The following is a 25,477-nucleotide window of genomic DNA, read 5'->3' as shown; positions in this document are numbered from 1 at the left end:
CATGAATTAATATTTATCGAAATTTTTCGAAGACAATTTTTTTGAAAAATCAAAGTTTAAAAATATCATAACTTAGTCAAAAATGCATTAATTTCATTTTAAAAATCGTTCATATGCTAGTTTTTATTAGGTTTAAAAATCTGCATACTCAATATACAATTTAAAATTTTCCAATCTTTTAAAATTTTGACAATGTAACCCCTTATAAAATTTTGAAAAAATTTCAAAAAAAAATTTTTTTTTCGAAGATGGCTAGATAGAATCGCCTGTTGATGCTGATCAAGTATATATATGATTTATAGGGTCGGAAATGACTCCTTTACATGTTTACAAGCTTCTGACTTGAATTATAATACCCTGCAAGGATATTCATATACATATTACATTCTATAATAAGTTTTTACATTTTTTATTCTTTCAAAGTCGACATATAAATGTCTTTACTACTGTGCTTAAACTTTAAGTAATATTTAACAATAGTAAAGAAATCAATTAGACACAATCTTTTTGTGATTTTATTGTAATTATTTAAATCGACTCAAAATTTTAAATTTTATTCAAACAAACTATCTATAAGTGATGCATTATCCTTCCTCAAAAGCCCAATTACAATCCCATATCCAAGGATGGGGCCACAGCCACGGGAATGGGTACATTCCTGGGATGATTCACATCCCCTCGATCATAGTAGCCTCCCAAATGCTCCCCTGGCATATGATAGAGTCCATAGTGAAGTCCACTATTAGCAACCTGTATTCAAAATAACAAGGAAAAGGGTTCAGAAAATGCTTTTGAAAACCATGAGATAATACCTACCCTCTTTAAACCATTAATCGAGGCTAATAGCAGTGCCATCTTGGCCAACAATAGTGCCTTTCCACTCACAATTGACAACATCTGAAAGCCCATGGGCACCAAGATGGCTCCCAAAGCGGTGACTCCAAACATCATGGTGATGATCATATTATAGCGATGTCTCCTCACTCGAGCACTACCCACTTGATCGGCAGTGGAAGTTTCTAAAAGAAAATAAAAACTCCGACAGTATTATTTGAAGAGCAATGGAAAGTATCTTGAACTAACCACTGCTTAGATATCGCTCTGTGAGTTTTCCAAGGTTCACTTGAAGTGTGTGAGTGGTCAATCCCTTGGCCAGACTCACAGCCAATTGATCAAAGAATGTCAGGTGCTTCAGATCCTTGCGTTCATCCTCAAAACTTGAAGAATTAGTGCCAACATCTAGGGCAGTCACCAGGCGAACTCCATCGTAAATGGGTATCTCCGGAGACGTCATAATGCCCTCGAACATGTTTAGACTTCTCGAACGGAAACATGACCACAGACTCTGAGTGACCCCAGACTGATAGCACTCTTGTAAATCCCTGCGCAGCTTCTTGAGTTGAGGTATCCACGTTCTATCCGCCTGATTCTCGCCGGACACACATCGATCGATTAGGAGACAAGCTCCGAGTAAAAACACAACCAGACTGCACTGCACTTGCATTGTTTTCCCTTTGAATTTCAAATCGAAACTGCATCAATTTTGGTCCGGGGACTTACCTTTTTATGGCCATCGCTGGTCAGTGATTGGAAACCCATCTTCAGTCCAGTGCACCCAATCATTAGGGAAGCTCCTCTTCTCGAATCTCTAACGGTGCGCCTTGGCTTTGACATTGGTCATGGTCAACGGTTAGTTGTTGGTGACTTCGAAACCGAGTCTGGGCAACCTAGAAAGGCAACTGGGCTGGGACCCTAAATTAACTTGTCAACAAACGATTTGCAAGTACCCACTGCCAACGCATAATTCTAATCAGATGCGTTTCAAAGCCTTTTGTTGTCAACAGTTGGCCACGCATTAGACGCTCGATTGAGCTGGTCAGCAGCTTTCAAAGGGGCGGATCCTCAAATCCAGTGGTCTAGTTCAGGCCAAATTAGGTAAAGGTGACTCTGAAGATTGAGACTGAAAGCGGAGACTAACATAGTTTAGATACCTAAGTCCATAAATACTTTCTCCTCCAAGGATAACTGCCTTAACCAGCATTTTCCAAATCATAATTAACCACTTACATACCTACCCATTTACCTCCAATTAAAATACATCATGTTTATAATTTGTTTAATATTTATTAGCTAAGAGGTCATTCATTGCATTTCCTTTGCTTGATAATTGTTTTGAACAAAATTCGTACTAAGATTAGAAGGTTTACGCTTTAATAGTTCCATTGAGTGCAAAAGTTGACGTTCAGTGTGATTGGTAGTTGCTCTAGACTTTAAACTAGTTAACAAAGTTTACAAAAAACAGTTCTACACTTGCCTAAATTAATTGATGCACCCGCTAAAATCGTTTCTATATATATATTTTATAGCTTTTACAATTATCATTTACTTTCTTATTTACTTTTGGGTGTGTGTGTGGTAAAAACAGTTGCTCAGAGCCGGCTGCCGCAGGATTCGTGGATTTCGTCCCTGCTTTTTTTATTCAGATACAATAGTACGATAGATTATGCGCTGCTCTCCGGATCCTTGATCCGATCCTTGTTTAGAAATATCCTCAGTGCTTCTGTGTGTGTATTTTGTGTAAACGCGTCCTAGCAAAAAATATATACCATCTCATCTGGTCTGCAGCATTCACCAATCCCGCTGCCACTTCATAGCAATCCATCGACTACGTGGCGCTGGGCAGGCGGTGGCGCCAGTACAATCAGGATCCGGTCGTCGTCGTCGTTGTGGGCGTGCCAGCGGCAACTCCGCGTCCGAAACGTGGCAGGTATAGGCCGAATTTGGACTCTACGCCGGCGAGGAGAGGAATTGCCGCCCGATAGCCACCAATGTGATCGAGGTTCTCATAGGTGATCTTGGCCGCCGCCGTCTCTATGGGATTCGAAACCTTGTGCGCCTCCGAACCCTTGGGCTGGCTGCCGCCAAAGTCCACATAGAAGAGACGTTGCAGCAGCTCATAGGTCACCAGGGTCACGCCAAACTGCGGCGAGGAACGGAACACACGAGCTAAGAGGGGGAGACATTAATTAATAATTTTATAATTATTTCTTTCCTTATAGCGGCTTACCTGCCGTTCCCTTCCAGAAGGCTCGTGGTCCCTCCTCAGCCATAATCTTCTTGGTGGCATCCCAGACACCCGTGTACGTTGTCTGTCCGGAGCGGGCCACCACCTGAAGGCGGGTCTTGATTACATCGGCGGGCGTGACGAGTGAGGCGGCTGGAACACCAGCAATGGCACCGGCGGCCAGCAGAGTAAGCGGGTGATTATAGCCGTCCTTGTCGGCCATCAAGGCCTTGGTGTGGGCATAGGTCGGGAAATAGATGGCCGAGAAAGGCACGTCACGCAGCAGACAGGCCCTGGCTCCCTTGTAGAGACCAAAGAGTCCCAGTTCCTTAACCACAGACCAGGCACGAATCTTGGATCCGCTGGCAATCTCACCGGCCACTTGCAGTCGGATCTTTACAATCTCCAGCGGATTGGTGAACACAACCTGTGAGCCACCGGCAACGCCACCGGCTAGGACCTCCGCCCAGGTCGGAATGTTGCCCTTTTTGTCCGTGAACTTGTCCCTCACCAAATCGTTCATTGTCAGCTTGATGGCCTTCTCTGGGGCCACGCCAAGCAGTTGGGGCAGCAGACCTCGGTATAGACCAAGGACGCCTTCGTGGCGGATAACCTGGGAGGATTAAATTGTTATTTTAAATATTATATTTCAGGATCTTAGCTTTTAATTCCCACCTTCTTGAAGCAATCCCATGAGTTCCTGTAGGCCACTTCACCAATGTAGGAGCCTGCACGCTGGTTCTGCATACGAGTCTTGACGAGATCGATGGGATAGACCACGGTGGCTCCCACAGCTGTAATGACAGAATATTATACATATTTTTCCAAGGACTCTCAGTAGCAATCCTTACCGCCCGCAAAGGAGCCCAGGGTGAAGCGATAGGAGCTCTCCAGGATCTGAATGAAGGCAGACCGATTGGCTGCACTCTCCACCACCTTGATCTCGGCCAGACGATGTGTGATATGCTTGGTGTAGTGCTCGGGTGCAATGTTGCTCAGGTCACTGTAGTCGATGCGACTGTTGAAATTAGGTAATTTACCAAAATTAGTTAATTATTTTATACCATAAATATACAAGAGGAACTAAGAGACACCAACTGGGTTAGGTTCAGGGCGGGGATTCTTGGAGTGGATAAATTAACAAACAAAAAAAGTAAAGCAAAACTCAGGCTGGGGAAGGACAATATCACTTGCCTATTTGGAGCTATCTTTCTCCTGCGCTTCCACCAGCTGGCAGCGGGGAAAGAAATGAGAATTGCGAGTGCAGCGGAGAGAAAATGAGAAAAACACAGAGAAAAAGGGAGACACACACAGAGAAAAAAGATACAAAACAAGCGGCGGTTAAAATGAGACAAATCAGACTATTTTTGGAGAATCCCTCCGGATAAGTCATGAACTTATAAGGACATTTGTAAGGTTAATTAACGGACAGTCTTTAAAGTCAATATTATTAAATATTAGACTGATTTGCACCTGATTTAATATGGAGCAAACCTTATTATAAATAAATAGTTTATTATCTCTCCTCCCTTTTTTACTTTATATAATTTGTTTCGTTAAACTGGTAGTTATTTTACTGGCTTTAGTTTAAAATAGCAAGTTTTAAAGCGGACAAAAATATAAATTAAAAACACACCAGATCTAAAATTGTAATATTGGGATTAAAAATAAAATATTAGTCTAGATAAGCGTTATCTATAAGCGGTATCTATAAAAATGTTTTCTTTAATAAAGAAAAAATATTTAAAAGTACCACTAACTATATAAAAGTTATGGAAATATGTACTATATAAAATTACCTAATAATTAAACCTTAATAAAGAAAGAACTATGAATCTCTAATGCACTACTAATTATTAATTATAGAAAAACAAAAGAAATCTAATCAAATACACCTTTTCCTATATCGTTAAGGCAAACTATAATTGCACAATTTATAAAACTATTTAAAAGGAAATGCAAATGTATCTACGTTTTTTGTTTTGTTTTTCAACAGATCACAAGTTGGCAACACTAAATCCCAAAAGGTCTCCCTGTTGAAGTACTCACCCTGCTTGGTGGACGGCACCGGCGAGATGGAACAGGATATCAATCTCCAGCGGCGTGATCTGGCTCATGGTTTGGGCGGCTTGGAGGATTTGGTCCTTGGTGACCATGTCCGTGCGACTGCCCTCGGTGGCGTGCAGGTAAACTTGCTTGATCAGTTCCATGTTGTTTAGCAGCGAGGTAAATGCCATGAAATACGGGAAGCTCACTTTGTGACCCTCGGTGACCTAACAAAATTTAAAAAGAGATCATTAGGAAAGAGTATTCCATAGATATATTCATCAGATAGCTACCGAAACTAGGTTATCCTTGACGCCGGGGGTCAGTAAATGCCGCTTGACCTTAACGATTATGTCCTGGAAGTCCAAGGGGGAGATGAACCCAGTGCCAGCTGGATCCCTGCTGCGGAAGGCCTCCATTGCATGCTCCTCATGGAAATCGTGCAACAGTTGCGTGAACTCAGCATAGTTGATAAGGCGTTGCTTCTTCTGCCAGGCGGGGAATGCAAAAAATAGATTAGAATTATGGACTATTTGACATTGCAAATATTCTCACTCACATCACCAAAGTAGCGCTTGATAAAGGGTCCGTCTAAGCTAAAAGGTATCTTTGAGTGCAGTTCGGTTTTTTGTACGACTTCAGCAAAATCAGCTGTGGGTGGATAAGAGATATATTGTTAATTACAATTTATGAAGGGTAAGTTTTGGTTTATTTCTTACCAAATGAAACGGTGCCATTGCCTTTTCTATCAAACAACTGAAAGGCTGTCCTGTAGAGGGCATCGGGTTTGCATAGCAGACCCTCAAAGGCCTGGAACTCAGAGAACGAGATGAGACCATCCTTGCTGGTATCAGCAATGCCAGCTAAAAGGCGGACCGATTCCTGTGAGGATATAAAATGGAAATGAGGATTATTTTTTATAAGATTATGATTTAAGAGGAATAGAGATATGATAACGGATGAGTAGCAAAGGTTTAAAAGATCTCTCGGAAGTGACAAACCTATAAAATCAAAGCATTATGATTAAAACACTGATTAGATATCAGAATTCCATTTCAAAACTATCATATTTACAGAGAAATCTTTAAGAAATTCAGCACAATGAATTGCAATTCTATTGATTAATAATTTCCTTGATATTTTCAACTCAAAAAGGAAAGGTTAATCTTATTATTTAAGTGGACATTAGACCGGTAGTCACCCTCTAATGGTGAGATAAACGAAGCCATAAAAGAAACTGCCCCCGCAGACTTCGGCACCTGATTGAATCAGTTCCATTGGAGGCAGCGGCGGGGGCACCTACGATCGGGTTCGAATCGGTTCTCAGGCCATAAACCTGATAAGCGGGGACTCATTAAAATAGAATCTGTGACGTTGGCGCTGGCGGGCACGAGGCAGTCAAGTGATTGCCGATGGGTTTATTTCTATGTTCTTTATTTCTAGCTTCGCGGGTGGGTCAAGGTCAGCCGTGATTCAGAGTTGGGAGACAGCAGAGATTTGATTTATGCGCCCATGGGGTGGTACCGCTGTCTCGTATCTGGCGATAAGATATGGCCTTATCGGACGTAGAAACTATGCTAAATAACCTTGCAATGACCCGAGTGCAGCTAGAGCTTCCTTTATACTTACATCATTAAATGCAGATTCCGAAAAGAGACCCAGAAATTTGCGGACAAAGTCCTCGCTGGTCATGTAGTGCTCCCCATTCTTCTGGAGAGAGGCATACTTCAGGAAGACCTCGCGCAGCTTGTCCGTGCCGGCACGCTTCAAGAGCGAGGGAGTCTGCAAAAAGAAAGAAAAGAGAGTATGAAATGTGGCCATAAAGAAGAAATTACAACACTCTTAAGAACTCTCACACTTAATTCAGGGTTGGAGCCCCCAAGAAATCCAAGGGGGCTTCCATGGTAAAGATAATAGAGACCGACGCAAAGTAGAACGAAGATAATTTTTGTTTATATATTTTTTTTCAAATATTAAAATGTTTTTATAAAAATTGAAATGAATTTGGAACACATTTCAATTTTTTTTTTTTGTTAATTTTGAATTGAATGTATATGTATATGTTTCTTTGAATATTATTTCAACGAAAGTTTATAAGCAAAAAAGCATCACTTTTTAAAACTTCAGTTTTATTTTTCACTTTCACAGATAAATAATTTTATATCCAGTTTCAGGGGTTACAAAAAAAAGCAACCCTCCAGCACCGCCACTGTTTCACTCTCTTTTTTTTTAAACTCTTCCATCTCTTCCGCTCAAGCTCTCGAGTACAAAAGCAACACGTGTCAGCCGCTCAAGAATCCAAGCTTTGAACTCACATTTGGCAGACTTGTGCTCAAAGGCATTGCTGTTTTTTTGGTACTTCTGGTTTACTGCTGTTTCCGCAAACAATTGCTGGCGCATCTAATTAGCTCATCAATGCAAACCGATCTAATCCACACACCGCCCAAGTAGTAGCAACCGTTCCGTCTCTTTTCCCGCGAATTAATGCGAGTGGGGAGCGCAGAACCACCACTATCTGTGGGGGCCAGAGCAAAAAGCTGAGAGTAACGGAAAGAGCGAGATCGTGAGAGCTAAACTTTTATTTTGAGGGTCATTTTATAGCTTTGCCGATTCTCTTCTAATGTCTCTCTTAGCTTTTGGTGTCAGGGAAAAGGGGTATATTGAAAGGTAATTTAAGTTTTTGAAGTACTTAAAAACATGTCAGGTTTTAATAATATCTTTCAATTATATTTTCAAATATACTTATGTGTTATTTTGTTTTATAAATAAAAATGAATGGGAAATAAGTAAGCATGAAGAATTTCCTAAGCTTTTTCAAATAAATAACAAGTAAAGCCATATTATTATCAATGTAGTACAAGTACCGGGTATCGAAAAGTCGAGTATCTAATGGGGCCTATCATTGCCACACATTGTTTACTCGCTCTCTTCGATGGTTCGATGCACAATTCCGCCTGAACAATCGCCAAAAGGTCAGCAGCTTCGTCAACAACAAGTTCAACTTCGATGACAATATAACATACAATGGAAAATATTGAATATATTCAATGTTCTGAACTCAATCGGTCGCATTTATCAATTGCTCCATTGACGTAATGCGATTAGCACGCGATGAAATTGTAATTTTCTCTTTCGGTTGCCGGGGGTTCCTCACATCTCATCATCTCTCGCCCCCAGATTCGATTTGTTTTTGTGCCAAGCGAATTGCGAAAAACAAAAACAGATTTCATAATAAAATCAGCCAAAACAAAAAACACAAACATTTATGGCGCCCCCAACTGTGAAATTCTGCAAATATGTAATTAGGTTTGCGTCAGGTTTGATTGAACTTTAATACCCTAGGTAAAACAGGTAACAGTGATTGGATTGATATGTTATTAAATGTGCAGAAAGCATTTCATTAACAGAGATTAATTTGGATTAATGGCCGAGATAAAATAGTTCCCAGTAGGGATTTTATACAGCTTAATTTACAGATGATACACTAAGGAAAAATTATATTTTTGGCTTAACTCTTCGTGTATTAAAATTCATAAAAAAATAGTTCTTAATAAAAATATAATTTGAGAAATTCTGAAAACATGTTCACTATAGTTTTTAAAAGAATAAAGTTTTGCACGTATTTTATATTCATTTATTTTATAGGCTACTAGTTTAGAATATTTATTGGATTTATTTGATCTATTCCCACTTTCCCAATTTCATTATGTTTTCTGTTCGATTTATCCAAAGTGTCGCATTGACCTTTCACAATCCAATCGATTGGCAGTGGCAATAAACGAATTCGTTTGCCGGCAATTTGCTGCACAATTTGCGATGCCATCAAGTATTTATTGAGAGCAATGAAAATTTGAAAATTGATTTATATACCTGATGAGGATATATTATTCATATTTTTTTCCGGCTCGTATATGTGCACTTTGGCCTCATGAAAATCCAATTAAATTTCCATTGTGGAAATGATGTTTTTAAGCGCCATTTAATTAACAATGCATAACAATCCAAGTCAACACTGATTTTAATTAATATTCATTGCATATTTATTGTTTGTACATTTTCGCAATTAATTCACTTGCATTTATGCATCGAGGTTTTGAAAGAAAAAGTGTTATTAATATTTACTTAAAAAATGGAATCAATTATTAATTTCCAAGAGCAAATATGAATATTTAAATAAGCTATTATTTGCTTTGTCAAACATATGACCCAGATAAAAGCTTTAATTTTTAATTTTCTATAAAAAAACCCTTGAGGCTAGACTCACTTTACATATTTCTGTTAGATCTCATTTTTCCTCGTCACACTTTCTGAGGAAACACTATTTGCCTTCCGACAGCTTCAGTGGGCGTGAAATAATCCAATCCAAGTCAACCAAGCTTGGAATGTAATCAAAGGAAGTTGTGCCCAAGCCCCCGGATTCAATTTTGTTTCCATTGCACACTGAACTTGAAAAGCCCCAAATGTACTTGTGCATGTTTTATAAATTCATGTAAGCTAGAATTCGTTTTTTGCTTCTCTTTTCACACGGCGACCAACGAGCGGAAAATGTTACACATACGCCCCGTGTGACGGCAGACAGCAAACGATTTGTTTGTTCGGATTTTGTGTCTCTGCTTTCACTGTGTTTTAGTCCTTTTTCTTCATTTCCCCCTCCTTCTACCATTTTCCCTTACATTTTCTCCTGACTTGACCTCTGCTTTGTTGCATTTGCATAATGAGTTCTTCTTGGCCATGGTCGTCGCCCCTGCCTTTCTCCAGTTAAAGGTTGCAGGGGTTTCCCCCCGACTTTCCGACTTTCCCCGCCTGCAGCGACTGGCACGTGCTTGTCACTGCTACTATATCTCGGCATCTGTGTCTGTGGATACACAGGAACAATCTAAACACTGTATATATTTTATTTCCATTTTGATTTCATATACTGTAATTTTAAAATGTACATCATTTCTTTCTGTGTGTTTCGGGCTCCATGGAAATTTGTTGCACGAGCGGTAAAGTTTTGTTTTTATTTGCAATTTTCCCTCAAGGTCAAACCGGCTGTTCATTATCGCTGTGGCTGTGGTGGTTGTTGGCGGGTTTTGGCCCGGCTATGAGGTAATTTTTGCCACCCCTCCTTATTAACCAAAGTTGTAGAGTAAAACTGAACAGCTGGAGCTTAGACAAAATGTAAAGAATGCATTCGAATTATGTGGGTAAAGTTTTTACTAACTGCAAACAATTTATATGCTTGGGAATTAGCAACAGCTGCATAGCGGACATATTACGTATACGCAGGGTGAGCCATGGGACCAGAGTCAGCTGGCTAATTGACGACAGCAAATGGAATAGAGAGAGAATCCCAGCACGAGAGAGACAGAACTAAAGAGATCACCAGCAGAGAGATATTATTATTATATATATATATATAGAAGGGGTAACTGGAACGATCAGAGACAGCAGCAAATTGCGGAGAAGTGCAATAGGAGAAACTGAGAACTGAGAAACTCGGCCTGAGATAATGGCGGTGACTTTTCCAAAGTCGTGAGCAAAGCAACAAATCCGTTGGATTGAAGGTGAATACCGTTGTATCGCTGGATGCTCTGAAAAGCTTTCGCTTGGAAATTATATTGTTTTATTTCTTTATATAATTGTTTGACCTGCGAGCTTTGCCGAGATATCAAATATTTATCTTTCGTCTATTTCATAACGCGTGCTCCTTATTGGCATTAATTATGAAAGTCACTTCCTTGAATTGTCTGATATCAGTCAAAATATTTAATTAGTTTCCTGTATCGCACGTTACCTCATCCTTATCTGGCATATTCACTAATTTGATTGAACACAGTCGAAAAGTCTCTTGGAAAGCCGCGAACTTCAGACAGGTTGGCGTTATCTCCGGATATTGGCGATTATCTTGAAGGATTAGTTAACGTAAAGTTTAACCGTAGGTTAGGCACTGGTCTTAGGTATTGTAATACTTTAATGATTTACTAATTGCTTGTTCTTTGATTTTCACTATATTTTTGTTAATATTTTATCTTAATTCACAATTATTATTTTTTATTATTTAGCAAAGTTAATTATGTTCAAATTTCCGTTTATATTAGCCAAGTTAGGCGTTTTCGAATCCGATTCGTTATGTTTATATTTTTTTGAGGAACGCGCGCGTTTCACGATTTTCCCCTGTCTGTCATCCGCTGGCGACGCGCTGCTTTTCCATTCTGAATTGTGATTCCGATTTTTGTCGAGAGCTTTTCCCGCTTTCAGTTACTGAAGCAGCGACGTCGGCGTCAATATAAAGATATTTACAGAGAGAGAGAGAGAGATAATAAATAAAGAGCAGCCCTCTGGCGATTACATTTCGGTTTCATATTAATTGTGATTCTCATTTCGGTTTGTTATTGTTTTCATCTATTTCTTGGCACTGCAATTTCACAATTACCACAGCAAGCAGTGGTAGTAAAAGCAGCGAAAATAATTAGAGCCGCTCTAAACAGGGTGGTGTGATATTGGCCAGACGGGGCTTTTTTTCCTCTAAGCCAAAACAAAATGCATTTGATAATGGAACTGCAGTGCGAATCATAAGGTGCAATGTGTTTGCGGAAGTAAATTCTAGCTAAGTGGCATCAAGGTGGTATTACACAGCAGCGTTTAATAGAATAGGAGTATAATTTACATTATTTAATATATAATTTTTTAACTATAAGCAAGGGAAAAAGGATATAAGAACATTTTTCCATTTTATTTTTAAGGTTTTAAAGCAAAAATGCAATTATTTTCTGATTAAATAATTTATTACTTTTAAAGAAAAGTGTAAACTCTTTAAATCTTCCTATTATGCTAACCACGTCTGTTCATTCACATGCATGGCTGGCAAGGTCACAACTTTCGAGCGTGCCAAGTGGTTGACGATTTCCCAGTGTGAAAATTTATGAAACTTAGTAGTTGCATTTCATTCACAGCTGCTTGGCACCTTTTTTTTTGTTTTGTTTACAATGTAAACACGTGCTGAGGGAAAATTGCACGATAAAAGCACACAGAGAGAGAGAGAGACGGAAAGAATGGCAAAGAGAGCAGCGAAGACATTCGAAGAGACATTGCGTATACGCATCGTTGGCCAGCTGGCGAGGGCACGTGAATGAAGCGTGTTTGGGGGGAGTTTAAAAATAGACAAGCGGGGCGAGAAAATTCTGTTATTGTATATTATCGTCAGCGGAATGTCACACTCTCCGCACCCTCCTTAGTCACAAATTAAATTTTTAGCAAGGCCATCGCCATCCTTTGAGTTCGTTAAATAAAATGAGCAATTACGAGCAGCAGTCATGAGCAGCACGAACCAGCAGCTAACTCCCTCGCCATGAAGGTTAGCCAAATGTCAGTTAAGGACCCCCTCCATTCTCTTGTTAGTTCTGTCAAAGTAAGGGGGTGTCCTTTTTATGACACGACAGGCACAAACACAGTCGCAGTCCTTCACTTCCGCGTTGTCACACATCGGGCTTCGTTCGCTTAACATCACTATAGTTTTTCAGTTTTATTTCATTGCAAAATGATGGATGATGGCGACCGGAAGCTCTGTCAGCTCTTATCATTTTATATCATGGCTCATTTTCGATTGAGAACCCTTTCATTGTTGTGTTGGTTTCATGTATTCCTCACATTTACTTGCTCTTCTTCATATCCCTGCCAAGTGCAGTGTCTATTCATGTTCAAAGGAAAATATTTCCAAGACAGCATAATTAATGGCTCTTGGGTGGCTAAATTTCATTAGGAATATTATATTTGAGGGTATACGAGTTTGTGGGTGTATAAGAAAATGAATTATATTTTACTATATTTTTATAAAATAATTTATGTCTTTAAATAATAAATTATTTTTCGGTAACCTAGCACAAGGTATAGTTAGTTTTATACTTTTTCTGTTTAAATAATAATAAGATAGTTGTTTTAAATAAAAAGGAATATTCCTTTTGCTTAGCCACCCTAGGTGCTCCATCTGTTTATACTTTTCCCACCAGTCGGCACTTTTGCTCTTCGCATTCCTTTTGCCCGCCGCACTTATTTTTAGACCCGAGCCCCTAATCCTCGGTGAGCTCTGAGCTCTGTATAGGCGGTGCCTCTACACCCCCTCCCCCCCAAAAGGGGGTGGTGGTGGTAATTAAGTCGCAAACTGGCGGCCACTTGATGCACCCGGAGGGATGCAGGGCCATATATGGTGGGAACTATACGAAGACTAAGCTCCGGCGAGTGCACTTACTTCTTGGCATCGGGCGACTGGCAGGGCGGGTGGTATCCAATTAACCGGACACGGGATGTGCAATGGCATTATCCGGGTGGGCGGCTCTCCGGGTAGGCTGAGGGGGGTCGAGTGTGCGAGCGTGTGTGGGGGGCGCTGGCTTTTGGCTTTTGCTTCACCTTCAGCAGTTCAAGTTCAGTGGGAAGCAAATCCAAAAGGGAGCTTATGGCCGGGGTGGGTTGCCGTTTCAAGGAGCTGCTCTTTTATCGATTTGTACGCACAAAATAAAACGCTAATCTTGTCTCGTTCTTTGGATGAGCACTTGGACGTGGACACACAGTAGGTAGGTTCCTGTTCCTTTGGACAACGATTGGATGGAGGTGACAGCTGCTGCACTGGGAACAGGACCTTGACAACGGAACAGGACCAACCATGCAACTCGAGAAAACGCGCTAAACTGGGGGGCGACAACATGGAAAACATGGCTTAACAGCGGAGAGGCCCATAAGGTGGTTGTGCTGGGAAATGTTAAAGGTAGCAGGGAAATGCCAATTTAGGGATTTCTTTGAACTGGAAAATGTGGAAAATTAAAAAGTAATAACCAGTTTAAATGGTAATTTCTTACAGATTAAAAAGCATATGTTTATTATAATATTTATTTAATTTTGGTAAATTTTATCTTGCTTACATTTCAGCTGTTAATGTACAGAGGAACAAGAGAAGCTTTTATATAGGGAAATTCCTCAGCTGAGCGGGAAATTCGGTGCGCCATCTGGCAAAAGTTTCCTGGAGATTGGGAATTAACAAGAATATAGGTTTGAAATATGATTTAAAAACCTTGCACAGAAGATTCTAACCCATGACCGTACTTAAACCTCAATGTTATGTTTATGTTTATTACTAAAGCTCGTTCAAAATCGTGCCGAGAAATATCAAATATTATCTTTACGAACCATTAAAAAATATACATAAACCACCAACGTTTAGTCATAAATATTTATTCGGTTTAGTACAATAGGTAAGCATGCACACAGTTTTAATAATAGCTTTTGATGATGATTCTTTGTCTTTGAACAACAGGTTATTGCAAGTAGTAAGCCGTAGAAGGAAACGCTTCCTTTTAAGAGAGCATTCCGAATAATTTGCACTGTAAGCTGCGCATAGGTGTAAGTGCCTGTGTTTGGTGTCTGTGCAAGGGAAGGGGTTCCCCATCAAATGCCTAACATATAAAATATATAGATATTAACGAACGCAACGGTAAGCCACAATTAAAAATCACATTGGGTTCTTTTAGGTGACAGAATGCAAAAGAACGGATAGACCGAAAGGCAATAAATAACAACAAATGCCGCCGAGTGCTAATAAAGTGACGTGTAGACGATCAGCTCGAATCAACTGCTTGCAAAAATACAACTCTCTGTTTTTCTCTATGCCCGAAAATAGTTTATCTCTCTCTATCGCCCTACTAAATCTCTGTAATTTCCTTGGTTAAATCACTGTTTGGACAGCCGAACTGGTGTCATCCGCTGACTATCTGCGCAAATCGATGACCTTAATCTTGGCCTGCCCATCCATCCGGATGTGCTGCGCCTCCATAAACAGCGGCGGGTCATTTGGGTGCGGATGAAAGCCCGATTGCCGGCACTGGGCTATGTAATCCAGGCCATAGTGCGGCGTTAGTATGAAGAAACCAGTGCTGGAAGGGGAAAAGATAAGTGGGTGGTATCTTAAATGAGTCAGTCAAAGGCTAGAATGACTCACGTGTTGTACTTGGGGGCACACACAATGGCCAGAGCCTCAGGCATCATCATCTGGTAGGAACAGTGCGTGTGCAGATCAACGGAGGACAAAAATGCAGTCTGGCTGGGATGGGTCTGCAAGTAATAAAAGGAAATTAAATGAAAAATTACAAAAATTGTAACCCAAAAGATTACTAACATGTATCCATCCCAGAGTAATCAGTTGCATCTGATCCTGAACATCGAATATCTGCTCCTCATGCATAGTATTACAGCTGTCCGGAGTGCCTTGCTGCTGCGGCGTTATGATGTGTGTGATGTAGAGCTGGTTTTGGGATAGATGACCCGCCAGTACGCCGCAAGTCTCAATGTTCTTTGAGGTGTTAGCATGCGCCAGCTTCAGGAATACCTCCATCGTATCCCCGGGCACATGGACGAGGCGTAAAGAGCCCGCCAACAGTGAGTCCGTTCGATTGTAAGCCGGCTTTTGGTTGCGATCGAAGCTGGGCTTGGAGCTGTAAATTATTACAAAGGAAAATATATTTAAAAGAGAATAATATTGGCTTAGATTTAAAACTTTTAAACCTTTATTATTGAAAATATGGGGACAGGCCGTTCAGATAATGCAACTATCAGTTTAATAGCTCTATCAGTGGCCTTATCAAGTTTAATCAAAGTGGGGATCGGTTTTTATGGCTGCAAATAAAAACGATCGGTTGATAAACCTTCTGGTTTTTACCTTGTCTACCAAATAAGGGTACATGTTTGTTGGGATATCCCCAATAGAAAAGCATAAAACTTGAAGAAATTTCAGTATAAGTAAACAATTTGATCGTCGACTTGGTTTGTTTGGTCTTGGGGAACTATATTGAATTTCAATTACTAAGGGTTGTGTCATGGAATTTTCCATATAAATGATTTCCATAGACTTTGCGGTTACGTTACTTCTAGAGTCTAGTAATAGAAAGCATAGAAAAGGCAGAATTTCATTTATTAAACTTACTTGGCTGTCTTGTCGGCGACTGTATCATTGCTGGCAGCTGGTAGCAGGAGTCCCGATCCCGGCAGACTCCGGTTGGCGGCCGTGGGGAAGTCATTGGGATAGACCACCTGATCCAGCAGACCCAGATCCGGTGCCGTTGGCTGGTTGCCCTCGTCGATGAGCACGTGCAGGTTGGCTGGAATTAAAGATGGGACACCAGCACCACCGGCCTGCTCCCGTTCCCGCTGGCGTTGGCGTTCTCGCTCACGTTCCCGTTCCCGCTCTAGTTCTCTCACTCGCTCTGCCTCTTTGCTGGCCAGGAACTGCTCGTATTCCCGCTGGTAGTGAGTGAGGAGCTTGGCACGCAGCTTTTCCGTTGTGGGCATGATCTCGTCCTTGATTTTCTTGTTAATGTCACGAACCTCGGCCTTGACGCTGCCGTAGTCCGGATGCTGGCGGATCTTTTCGATGAAGAGGGTCATGTAGCGCAAATACAGGATGAAGGCGTTCTCGTGATTGCCCTCCCGCAGGTAAACGTTCGCCATGCGCAGCATCTCGGTGCCGGAACGGTAATAGCTGCAAGGACATACACACATATACATTGGGTTGCCTTCGAGCTTGGCAAGGTCGCTGAGGCGGCCTTGGGCGAGCTTGAGCCTGGCGCGACCCTGGAGGCGAAGGACCCCCGAGTCCGGACTCACCGCGTAACTGGCATGTTCTTGTCCACCTCGATTAGGTTCCCGCAGTGCGACAGGTGCTTCATCCGCTCCACCGGCTCCACGACGCCCATGCTCATGTTATTCACCGCCTTCGACATGGCTTCTTTTGCTGATTTTCCAATTCCTCCAGTTCACTGCCTTCGTACCAGGTGCTCCTCGCTCTTCGTTCTCCGTGCTTATTGTCTTGGCTTTTGTTGTTGTGTTATTTGGCAAGATTCTCGCTTATTACTCATAATTTCGCAGGTTTCGCAGGTGGCGTCTTCTCCGAACATATGTTCGCCAGCTGCAAAGTAATCGATGTGACTATCGATGTCACACACTATCGATGCTCGATGGCATGCAAAATCGATGTATCGATATCGATTTAATTGAATTTTCCTGAATTTTCAAAAAGTTAATAAACAGATGAATAAAATATATATTGATTTGTAATGCGGATTTGTTTGTTTCAATATTGTTTAGGTTTTAGAAAAGTAAAAACGTGTTGAACTTGAATTATTCTTTAATAAATATATAGGAAAACCTGAAAAGTCTGGAGAACGAAGTAGGCTTTGGAATTGAGTTCATAATGAAATTATAAACATGTATCAGATGTCTCATAAGAAAAATAAAAACATTCAAAAATATTCCATTCTATTTATTGGAATTAAGTACATCTGCATCATTCGGGAGCTGTAAAGAAGCCACAAGTAGGCTCTTATCTTCCAGTGGTTAGCGGTGTTCATCTTCATTATTAGGTGACTCCTTCATTATGAGATCTTTCGTGGTCTCAGGGTTAAGCTGGCGAACAGGCTCCTTGTTTCCTTCCTGTTTCGGTGGAAAGGAAACAGCACTGGATGAGCTTGGGCCTGCTGCTGAGTTATTGTCCTTATCATTAGATGGTGGAATCTCTGGTGCCAGATCAAGGGGCGACCGGCGGGTCATCATCTTGGAGTACCAAGTGTGTAGCAAGCGCTGCAGCGCCTCCTCGCCGGCACCATCATCTATGAAATCTTGATGCACTTTGGCGATGACGTCTTTAATTATTTTGTCTATTTCGTGTTGAGACAACTCCGGCACGAAGCCATGGGATTTGGTGAAGATATTATTCTTCATTGGGGACATATTGGTTTTAAGGCTTTAAAAAAAAACTTAATTAATACTTGTCAAAAGCAAATTATTTTATAAAATTACCTGGCTTTCACGTAATATCGAAGATTAATCTGCTTAGGTCCAAGACGCGTCGCTTAATGCAATTTTTAATGTTTTCCATGTCAAAAGTTGTGGCATACATATAGGGCAAGGAATACTAGATTTAATGATTTTTATCTTTAATTAGGCTCAAGTTGGCAGTCTGTTTCCATGAAATGTCCATTCTTTTTAAATATTTAAGTCAATATTTGGTATATTTTTTGCTGGTCAGCTTTATTTTACTAACCATTAAATTAAAAATAGTATAAGTAGTAGACTGTATATATATTATTAAATGTAGTATTGTTATATTTCTTCATTGATTACGGCTCTGCTTCTTATCCGTGTTGTGGTTATTATTTAATTTTTTGCCAAAAATGCGTTTTATTGTGTTATCATTTTGACAATGGACTAAGGCTACTACACGTGTCGAACGAATATAATAAAATATATACTTCCATTCGGTACATTCCATAGATATATGATACCCATAAAGTAACAGTTTAAATACTTCACTTTAACCGTATATGTACATATACTTATATAGTGGGTCTGTTTTATATTACATTTTATTTTAAAAATTAACTGAAGGTTAAACATTAAATGGAAAATTAATGAATAATCGCTTTCAAGCCAAACGTTGCAAAATTTAAATTTGTAGAAGAAAGTGAAGCATTATTTTGCCCCTTTCAATGGCACGTACTTAATCCGTATCCTTATCTCTGCAAATAAAACACGGCTAATCTAGGTAATACACTTAAAAATAGTCGATAGTTATTCCATTATCGACTGATTACTCAAAAGACCCCTAAGCGCCGAATCGATTTGATTGTGGAGAATCTTTGGACGTTCATTCAGTCCAAACGCGTGGCTCGATCTTGAAGGAAGTCGGTACGACTTCTCCTGGTTCTCGGAGTTATTTTTTGAATACTATATATTTCTGGGGTAAGTCTAATGCTAGAAAGAAACCAATTTAATTAGCTGTGCAAATTTGGCAATATCGAAGTTTATCTCCTGTTTGCTGGTGTCAAAGTTCACACTTGTTTACAATCAAATATTTAGCACTTAGAGGCCCAATCTAAACTCCGATCTGCGGAAACTAATTCCGCGATATGATAAGCTATCGGTGGATTATTTAAGGAATGAATACCTGGGCAAAACCATACAAAAATAGGGCAAGTGCAAATATTGAACGGTCTTTAACTTGGCACCTCTTACTGTTTTTTAAATACTGTTAAATATGGATTAATTGAAATGAAAAACATAATTAAATTTATATAGTATAATTTATAAGCTGTATGGAAATATTTTTCTTTGAAAAACTTACGCTAAAATATATTAAATCTATGCTTTAAAAAATGTGTATCTAAAGGCTCTCAAAATATTTTTACCATATAGATTTTGATAAACATTTCGTGATTTAATTTTCAAGCTCGGATTCGTGTAAACCCATGGTAATTGAAAAATTGTCTACCTGTCAAATTGACCAACTGACCAATGGACCGCACGTACGCCCCCCAAAGAGACAAATGAAATAAATAAAAATAAATAAAAAGCAAAGAGCCGAAAAACCATTCACAGATGCAAAACGCCGAAAGCCGAAGCCACGAGCTTGGATTCGGATTCAAACACAGAGTATCTGAGTCTCTGGTCTCTGGTCTCTGGATTGAGTTGGAATCACTTTGGTTGCTTTGATCAGTCGAGTGCCAGCTTGGGCGCAGAGCAGGCGACAGTTTCACGGATCTCGATCTCGGTACTCTGCGGTTCGGTTATAAACATTGAGATAGTTTCGTTTTTCGGGTAGGGGGAATAACTAAATACAGTGTCAGTCGCGTTCGTGGAAAGATAAGTAAAGTGGATAAAAAAGAGGAAAACAACAAATAACTATAGAGGGGAACCAGCGTGTTTTGAAATCGGTTTTTGGCATCGACAAGTGCCGAAACTGCAACTGCAAATGCTGTACACGGATAATCGCCCCCATTTGGCACTAATTAAAAGGCCAGCGAGCGTGTGATAAGCTAACTGTAATTATAACAATAATTATAACGATAATTGGCAGCCGGGCCAAGTTTAAACTGGCCATTTCAATGCCTAATGCGCTCTGAAGTGGATTCGAGTTGAGTCGGGTCGAGTCGAGTGTCCAGAAGGAGATTGTTGCATAACCCAAAAATATAAAAACCCAAAAATAAAACGAGTCCGAGCATCCCTAGCTCAGTGCAGGCAACCTCCGTGGAATGTATATAATATAAATCCCATCTAATATAGGCGGTATAAAGTGCGAAAAGTGTATGTATAAAAGGCTCATCAACCGAAATCTTCTGTAATTCGCTCAATTGGCGCGTTCTGTTGTCCGGCGATCAGTGTTTGGCGGCCTGTATCCAAGAGATACTTTTGCTCTGGATATCCAGTTTCATCTGTATCCCATCGTCTATGCTGCGGCGTGTAAGTGTGCGTTACATTTTTCGAGCAAAAACCCGAAAATGTATCTGATGTCCAAGTATCGAAATCCGCACATGCGTAAAATGTATCTGTAGCTGTAGCTATATCTTCTGCGATGGCCCTGCAGTTGCGAGCATATTTATTTCATTTTCGTTTTCAATGTCAGCCCCGTGGTGTGTAAATTATGCAAAGTGTGTGTGTATGTGTGTGATCACCACGGGACTTTATGTTGTGTGGTTTTTATGGAGGAGTGCAGAGGAGAGCTGCTTTACATGCAAGGCAATTACTCACTCGATTTCCTATTTAGCGCCTTTTGGAGGGAACACTGAGAGTTCTATATGGTACTCACTCTGCATACAAAAGAAGTCGATTCATCATGAAATACTACTCAAAGATGGGCGGGAAACAAAGGGGAAAGACAGGTAGTCGTGGGAGGTGATCGGGATGGGGTTTGAAAGCCCCACAACTTTTGGTTTTCAAGACACACACTCGCGGTAAACATGAAAGTATTTGTTGAACAAGATTGCCACTAAAATAAAATGGAAATTATATGAAAAACTTTAAGCTATATATATACTTCTTAAATTTAATGTAATTTTTGTATTTTCAAAATGATTGCTAAAGACTTTTCATACCACTTCAAAATTAGCTTATTGATGAACAGTATAAATAATTTCTGTTTTTGAAATCTCTTGAATACATTACAATATATTTACAATATATTACATTGTTGTTATCTTAAAACATTTTTTTTTGTATTTATACAATCTCGGCCTCTGTTGTAAGCTGTCCATTGAGCCGCTGAAGAAGCGGCTTTGGCTTTCGCAACTGATAAAAACCGGTTCCGGAGACCGAGACAGAGACGGGTCTGATAAGAGATTCCCCGGCTTCAACGCCCAACTGCGGGTAGCTTGTTTGCTTTGTTATTATTATTATTATTATTGTTATTGTTACTCTCGTCGGGTTATTGTTATTGCTTATTGCTGGAGGTCACACAACGCCCCAAATCCGAACCCCAGACCCATTTCCATTCGAGGTGATATTTCGCATGTGTCCACAACCGATTGATAGATGGATGATGGTCAAGCGGATCGCTGTTGATAGCCATTCAGCTGTCCATCAGCCGATTATCGGTTTCGCCACCATCAGTCTTGTTTTGTTGCAGATATTTGCAATCTACGTGCGAATTGCTAAATCGATTGAATGGAAATAGGCAGAAAGATTGCCAAATACTTTAAGTATCTGTAATCACTTTGGTTTCCCCATTGATCAGAACTTCAAATAATTACAGTTGAATAATATCAGGGCATTGTTAAGGAAGTTCTTTAATAAATAACATTCCTATTCATTCTTTGTACTCTGGCTTATATATTCAATTTACGCATTGAGCACTAAATGTATTGATTCCAAGTAATGAAGAAATAACGCATTCTAGTATATTATAATAAATATTAATCAGAGCTTCTACAAAATATTGAAAGACTGTTCAGTATCAATAATCATCTCGAAAAGCCAGTGTGTAAAAGTTGTAACTATTAGAAATCATTCAAATATAAGAAATTAACATAATAAGCTTACTCATTTTCACAATCATTAACATACAGATTATAAAATTAACAGCAGTTTAACAACCTAATTAGTTTTAATAAAGTTTCAATAAAACTAAAATTATAAACAGGTATACGATAACGCCTATAAGCCATCAGATTGTAATTAAATACTATTTGACTATTCAAAATATTGCCCTGAACCAAGATTGCTTTATATTCTGAACTATAATTAAGAGCTAACCCTGGTAAAGGTAATTTTTCAAACATTTTTAATTGCTCAAGATGTATGTCAAAGATAAACATTATAAATATTTTTATAAAATTTCGAATACCATTATTTATCCTTAATAGAAAAGATAATATTGTCACGAATAGCTACGTTTTAATTGATGTGATTCACAGTTGATTACGTAACTTGATTTATTATTTATTAAAAATTAATTTAAACTATGTTTTACCTAAAATAAATACATTAAAATCAAATTCTTAACGTTACTATATACTTTTATAATGAGAAGCCAAAAATTGTATACCTTTGCAGTTTTCAATCTATCATAACTCAGCCAAAAATTAATTCATTTCAATTTTGTAAGCTTTTCTATGTTAGTTTTTGTTAGCTTAACAAATCTACATTGTCAGTTTAATTTATTAATTTTTGCCGATTTTTGACAATTTTAACGATGTAACCCCTTATGAAATTTGGAAAAAATTTTCAAAATTTTTATTTTCTTTCGAATATGGCTAGCTCAACTCGGTTTTCGATGCTGATCAAGAATATATATGATTTGTAGGGTCGGAAACGTCTCACTTCATTTCACACCTTCGATACCCCATTTTCTTACATTCTGCTTTTATTTACAGACCCAAAATTAAGTGTTTTACGACTAAGATGGCCTTTAGCAAGATCGCCTTCTTGGCCATTGTGGCCCTGACCTCGCTCTGTGGCTTGGCCAGTGCCTCTTACAGAGTTGGCGTGGGACGAGCGGACATCACTGGACCTCCAGTGGAGATCAATTTTGTGAGTATCCTTAATTTCGAAATACTGAAACCTATAATTTACGCAACTTCTCTGGCAGATGGGTTACGCTAATATCAAGCAGGTGGGTCGTGGCATCCACACCCGTGTCTTTGCCCGTGCCTTTGTGGTGGAGGATGAGAACGGCAACCGCGTGGCATTTGTGAGTGCCGATGCCGGAATGATGGGCTATGGTTTGAAGAGGGAGGTAGTAAAGCGTCTGCAGGCGCGATATGGTAACATTTACCACACGGACAATGTGGCCATCAGTGGCACACACACCCATGGAGCACCTGGAGGCTTCCTAATGCACCTGCTATACGATATCTCTATTCTGGGATTTGTACCGCAGACCTTTGAGGTGATGGCTCAGGGAATATATTTGGTAAGTTAAGAACTTTCCTCTTTATATTGATTCTCCTTCATAAATTAACCCATTTTATTCCCCTCCTTCAGTGCATTAAGCGTGCCACGGACAACCTGGTGGATGGCAAAATCTTCCTATCGAAGAGAACTGTATACGATGTGAACATTAATCGCTCACCTAGCTCTTACCTGCGGAATCCTGCCGAGGAGCGGGCACAGTACGACCACGATACGGACAAGCAGCTAACCCAATTGAGATTTATGGATATGGAGAACAACCTACTGGGTGCCTTCAATTGGTACGCAGTGCATGCAACCTCAATGAATAACACTAACAAACTGGTGACCAGTGACAATGTGGGCTATGCTGCTCTGCTCCTGGAGAAGGAATACAATCCCAATAAGATGCCTGGCAAAGGAAAGTTTGTGGGTGCCTTCTGTTCCTCCAATCTGGGAGATGTCTCGCCCAATATAATGGGTCCCAAGTGCTCGATTTCTGGAAATGAATGTGATTTGCTCAGTTCTCGGTGTCCTGCCGGCGAGGGTGAATGCTTTGCCTCCGGTCCCGGCAAGGATATGTTCGAGAGCACCCAGATCCTGGGCAATAGGCTGGCCGATGCCGCCTTGGGATTGATCAACGGGCGTCCAGCTGATCCTGATGACAAAAACTATTTGAATCGGGAGGTAACCGGCGACGTGCGATTTATCCATCAGTTTGTGGATATGCCCAACTATAATGGCAGCACCTACAATCCGCTGAGCAGGAAGATTGACAAAGTCCGAGGCTGTCAGCCTGCCATGGGTTACAGCTTTGCAGCGGGAACCACCGATGGTCCTGGTGCCTTTAGCTTCGAGCAGGGAACAACCACGGATAATGCCATGTGGAACTTTGTGCGTGACTTTATAGCGGCGCCTTCGCAGGAGGACATTGCATGCCATGCACCAAAGCCTATCCTCCTGGCCACTGGAAGGGTGAGTTTATCTCAGGGATTATTTAAAAAGAATATAATTTAAAATAAAAATCTTTACTTCCAGGCTACTTTCCCCTATGAATGGCAGCCCAAGATCGTCTCCGATCAGCTTCTGAAGATTGGTGATGTCATCATTGCCGCTGTGCCCTGTGAATTTACCACAATGGCTGGTCGTCGGTTGCGTAATCAGATTGGAGCAGCTGCCTCTGCCACGGGAACTGACACTGAAGTGATCATTGCTGGTTTGACCAACATCTACACTAGTTATACGGTGACTCCGGAGGAATACCAGGCTCAGCGTTACGAGGCAGCATCCACGATCTTTGGACCTCACACTCACTCCATCTACATGGATGTCTTTGAGCGTCTTACCAAGGCCATGATGAATAACCAGACTGTGGAACCTGGTCCAAGTCCGCCATATATGAATGATGTTATGCTATCGCTTAATACTGGAGTGCTCTTCGATGGACATCCCATTAACACGGACTTTGGTTATGTCAAGTCACAACCCAACAAAGAGTATGGCATCAATGATACTGTCAAGGTTACCTACATCTCGGGAAATCCCCGGAATAACCTCTTCACCGAGAAGACCTACTTCACTGTCGAGCGCAAAATCAACGAGGATCGATGGAAGGTGGCCTATACGGACGCCAGTTGGGAGACCAAGTGAGTAGATCAAAGGGATTTAAATTATAGAAATTATACTCTTTCTTTTCCTTTTTAGAATGATCTGGCATCGCACCAACACAATTCTGGGCTTCAGTGAGCTGGACATTTATTGGAACATTAGTCCGCAGACACTTCCCGGGGAGTATCGCATCCGGCACTCGGGCGAATACAAGTATATCCTGGGCGGAAAGTATCCCTATGAGGGCTTAACGCACTCCTTCACAGTCAAAGAGGATTAGGAGCTGTCCTATAGATATTCCTGACCTGACATTTGTTGGGCTCATCAGAAAAAGAAATGAACACTGAATCCATGTATTTATTTACCATTTGTAAGTGACGAAAGGAAAAGCTTTATTTTTGCAGACGCGAATAAAAAAAGATGCCAAATTTTGTTAACACTAAACGTTGGAGTATATAATTTCAAGTCAAGGGCTTTATGGAAATATTAAAATATATGAGATATATAAGAAACAAATGCCTGAAAGAGTGCTACAATATATTGTGGTAATATAAGTTTGTTTTTCCTAAAGAA

General features: G+C 40.2%; 5 protein-coding genes and 1 long non-coding RNA gene across 10 annotated transcripts; 2 read left to right on the top strand and 4 right to left on the bottom strand.

The window, feature by feature from the left end:
* Nucleotides 1-606: 606 nt before the first annotated feature.
* Osi23 (DUF1676 domain-containing protein Osi23) lies at nt 607-1,504 on the bottom strand. Its single transcript, XM_020956304.2, has 3 exons — nt 1,084-1,504; nt 817-1,019; nt 607-750 (listed from the first exon to the last, which is right to left on the bottom strand). Exons 1-3 carry the CDS (start codon nt 1,502-1,504, stop codon nt 607-609), a joined length of 768 nt encoding a protein of 255 aa, XP_020811963.2.
* A 600-nt stretch (nt 1,505-2,104) lies between these two features.
* On the bottom strand, nt 2,105-13,802 carry aralar1 (calcium-binding mitochondrial carrier protein aralar1). 4 transcript variants are annotated; one of them, XM_086840685.1, is made up of 10 exons: nt 13,341-13,802; nt 6,740-6,892; nt 5,830-5,992; nt 5,670-5,761; nt 5,404-5,598; nt 5,114-5,337; nt 3,916-4,082; nt 3,740-3,858; nt 3,068-3,677; nt 2,105-3,006 (listed from the first exon to the last, which is right to left on the bottom strand). In XM_086840685.1, the coding sequence occupies exons 1-10, from the start codon at nt 13,407-13,409 to the stop codon at nt 2,702-2,704; spliced, it is 2,097 nt and encodes a 698-aa protein (XP_086696811.1). In that variant the 5' UTR covers nt 13,410-13,802; the 3' UTR covers nt 2,105-2,701. The 4 variants fall into 4 exon arrangements, with proteins under 4 accessions (XP_086696811.1, XP_020811510.1, XP_020811509.1 ...); XM_020955851.2 differs by having other exon boundaries at nt 10,890-13,778; XM_020955850.2 differs by lacking the exon at nt 13,341-13,802 and adding an exon at nt 7,426-7,649.
* LOC147642583 (uncharacterized) lies at nt 11,511-14,296 on the top strand. Of its 2 annotated transcripts, none has more exons than XR_015273411.1 (3): nt 11,511-11,672; nt 13,639-13,932; nt 14,015-14,296. It is a non-coding gene; the product is annotated as an uncharacterized LOC147642583 (long non-coding RNA). The 2 variants fall into 2 exon arrangements; XR_015273410.1 differs by having other exon boundaries at nt 11,610-11,717.
* Nucleotides 14,297-14,301: 5 nt separating this feature from the next.
* Nucleotides 14,302-17,379, bottom strand: LOC110186442 (STAM-binding protein-like A). The gene is made up of 5 exons (XM_020955626.2): nt 16,742-17,379; nt 16,062-16,616; nt 15,258-15,573; nt 15,081-15,193; nt 14,302-15,015 (listed from the first exon to the last, which is right to left on the bottom strand). Exons 1-5 carry the CDS (start codon nt 16,855-16,857, stop codon nt 14,850-14,852), a joined length of 1,266 nt encoding a protein of 421 aa, XP_020811285.2. The 5' UTR covers nt 16,858-17,379; the 3' UTR covers nt 14,302-14,849.
* A 2-nt stretch (nt 17,380-17,381) lies between these two features.
* LOC110186835 (uncharacterized) lies at nt 17,382-18,055 on the bottom strand. Its single transcript, XM_020956125.2, has 2 exons — nt 17,933-18,055; nt 17,382-17,877 (listed from the first exon to the last, which is right to left on the bottom strand). Exon 2 carries the CDS (start codon nt 17,861-17,863, stop codon nt 17,471-17,473), a length of 393 nt encoding a protein of 130 aa, XP_020811784.2. The 5' UTR covers nt 17,864-17,877; nt 17,933-18,055; the 3' UTR covers nt 17,382-17,470.
* Nucleotides 18,056-22,784: 4,729 nt separating this feature from the next.
* CDase (neutral ceramidase) lies at nt 22,785-25,348 on the top strand. The gene is made up of 5 exons (XM_020955628.2): nt 22,785-22,936; nt 22,995-23,318; nt 23,390-24,271; nt 24,335-24,942; nt 25,001-25,348. The coding sequence occupies exons 1-5, from the start codon at nt 22,808-22,810 to the stop codon at nt 25,182-25,184; spliced, it is 2,127 nt and encodes a 708-aa protein (XP_020811287.2). The 5' UTR covers nt 22,785-22,807; the 3' UTR covers nt 25,185-25,348.
* The last annotated feature ends 129 nt before the right edge of the window (nt 25,349-25,477 follow it).

Source organism: Drosophila serrata, unplaced genomic scaffold, assembly GCF_035046125.1.
Source record: "Drosophila serrata isolate PLE 108 unplaced genomic scaffold, ASM3504612v1 contig_382, whole genome shotgun sequence".
Taxonomy (NCBI): Eukaryota; Metazoa; Arthropoda; class Insecta; order Diptera; family Drosophilidae; genus Drosophila; species Drosophila serrata.
The sequence above is the reverse complement of the archived record's forward strand: the minus strand, read 5'-3'. Positions and strand labels throughout refer to the sequence as shown.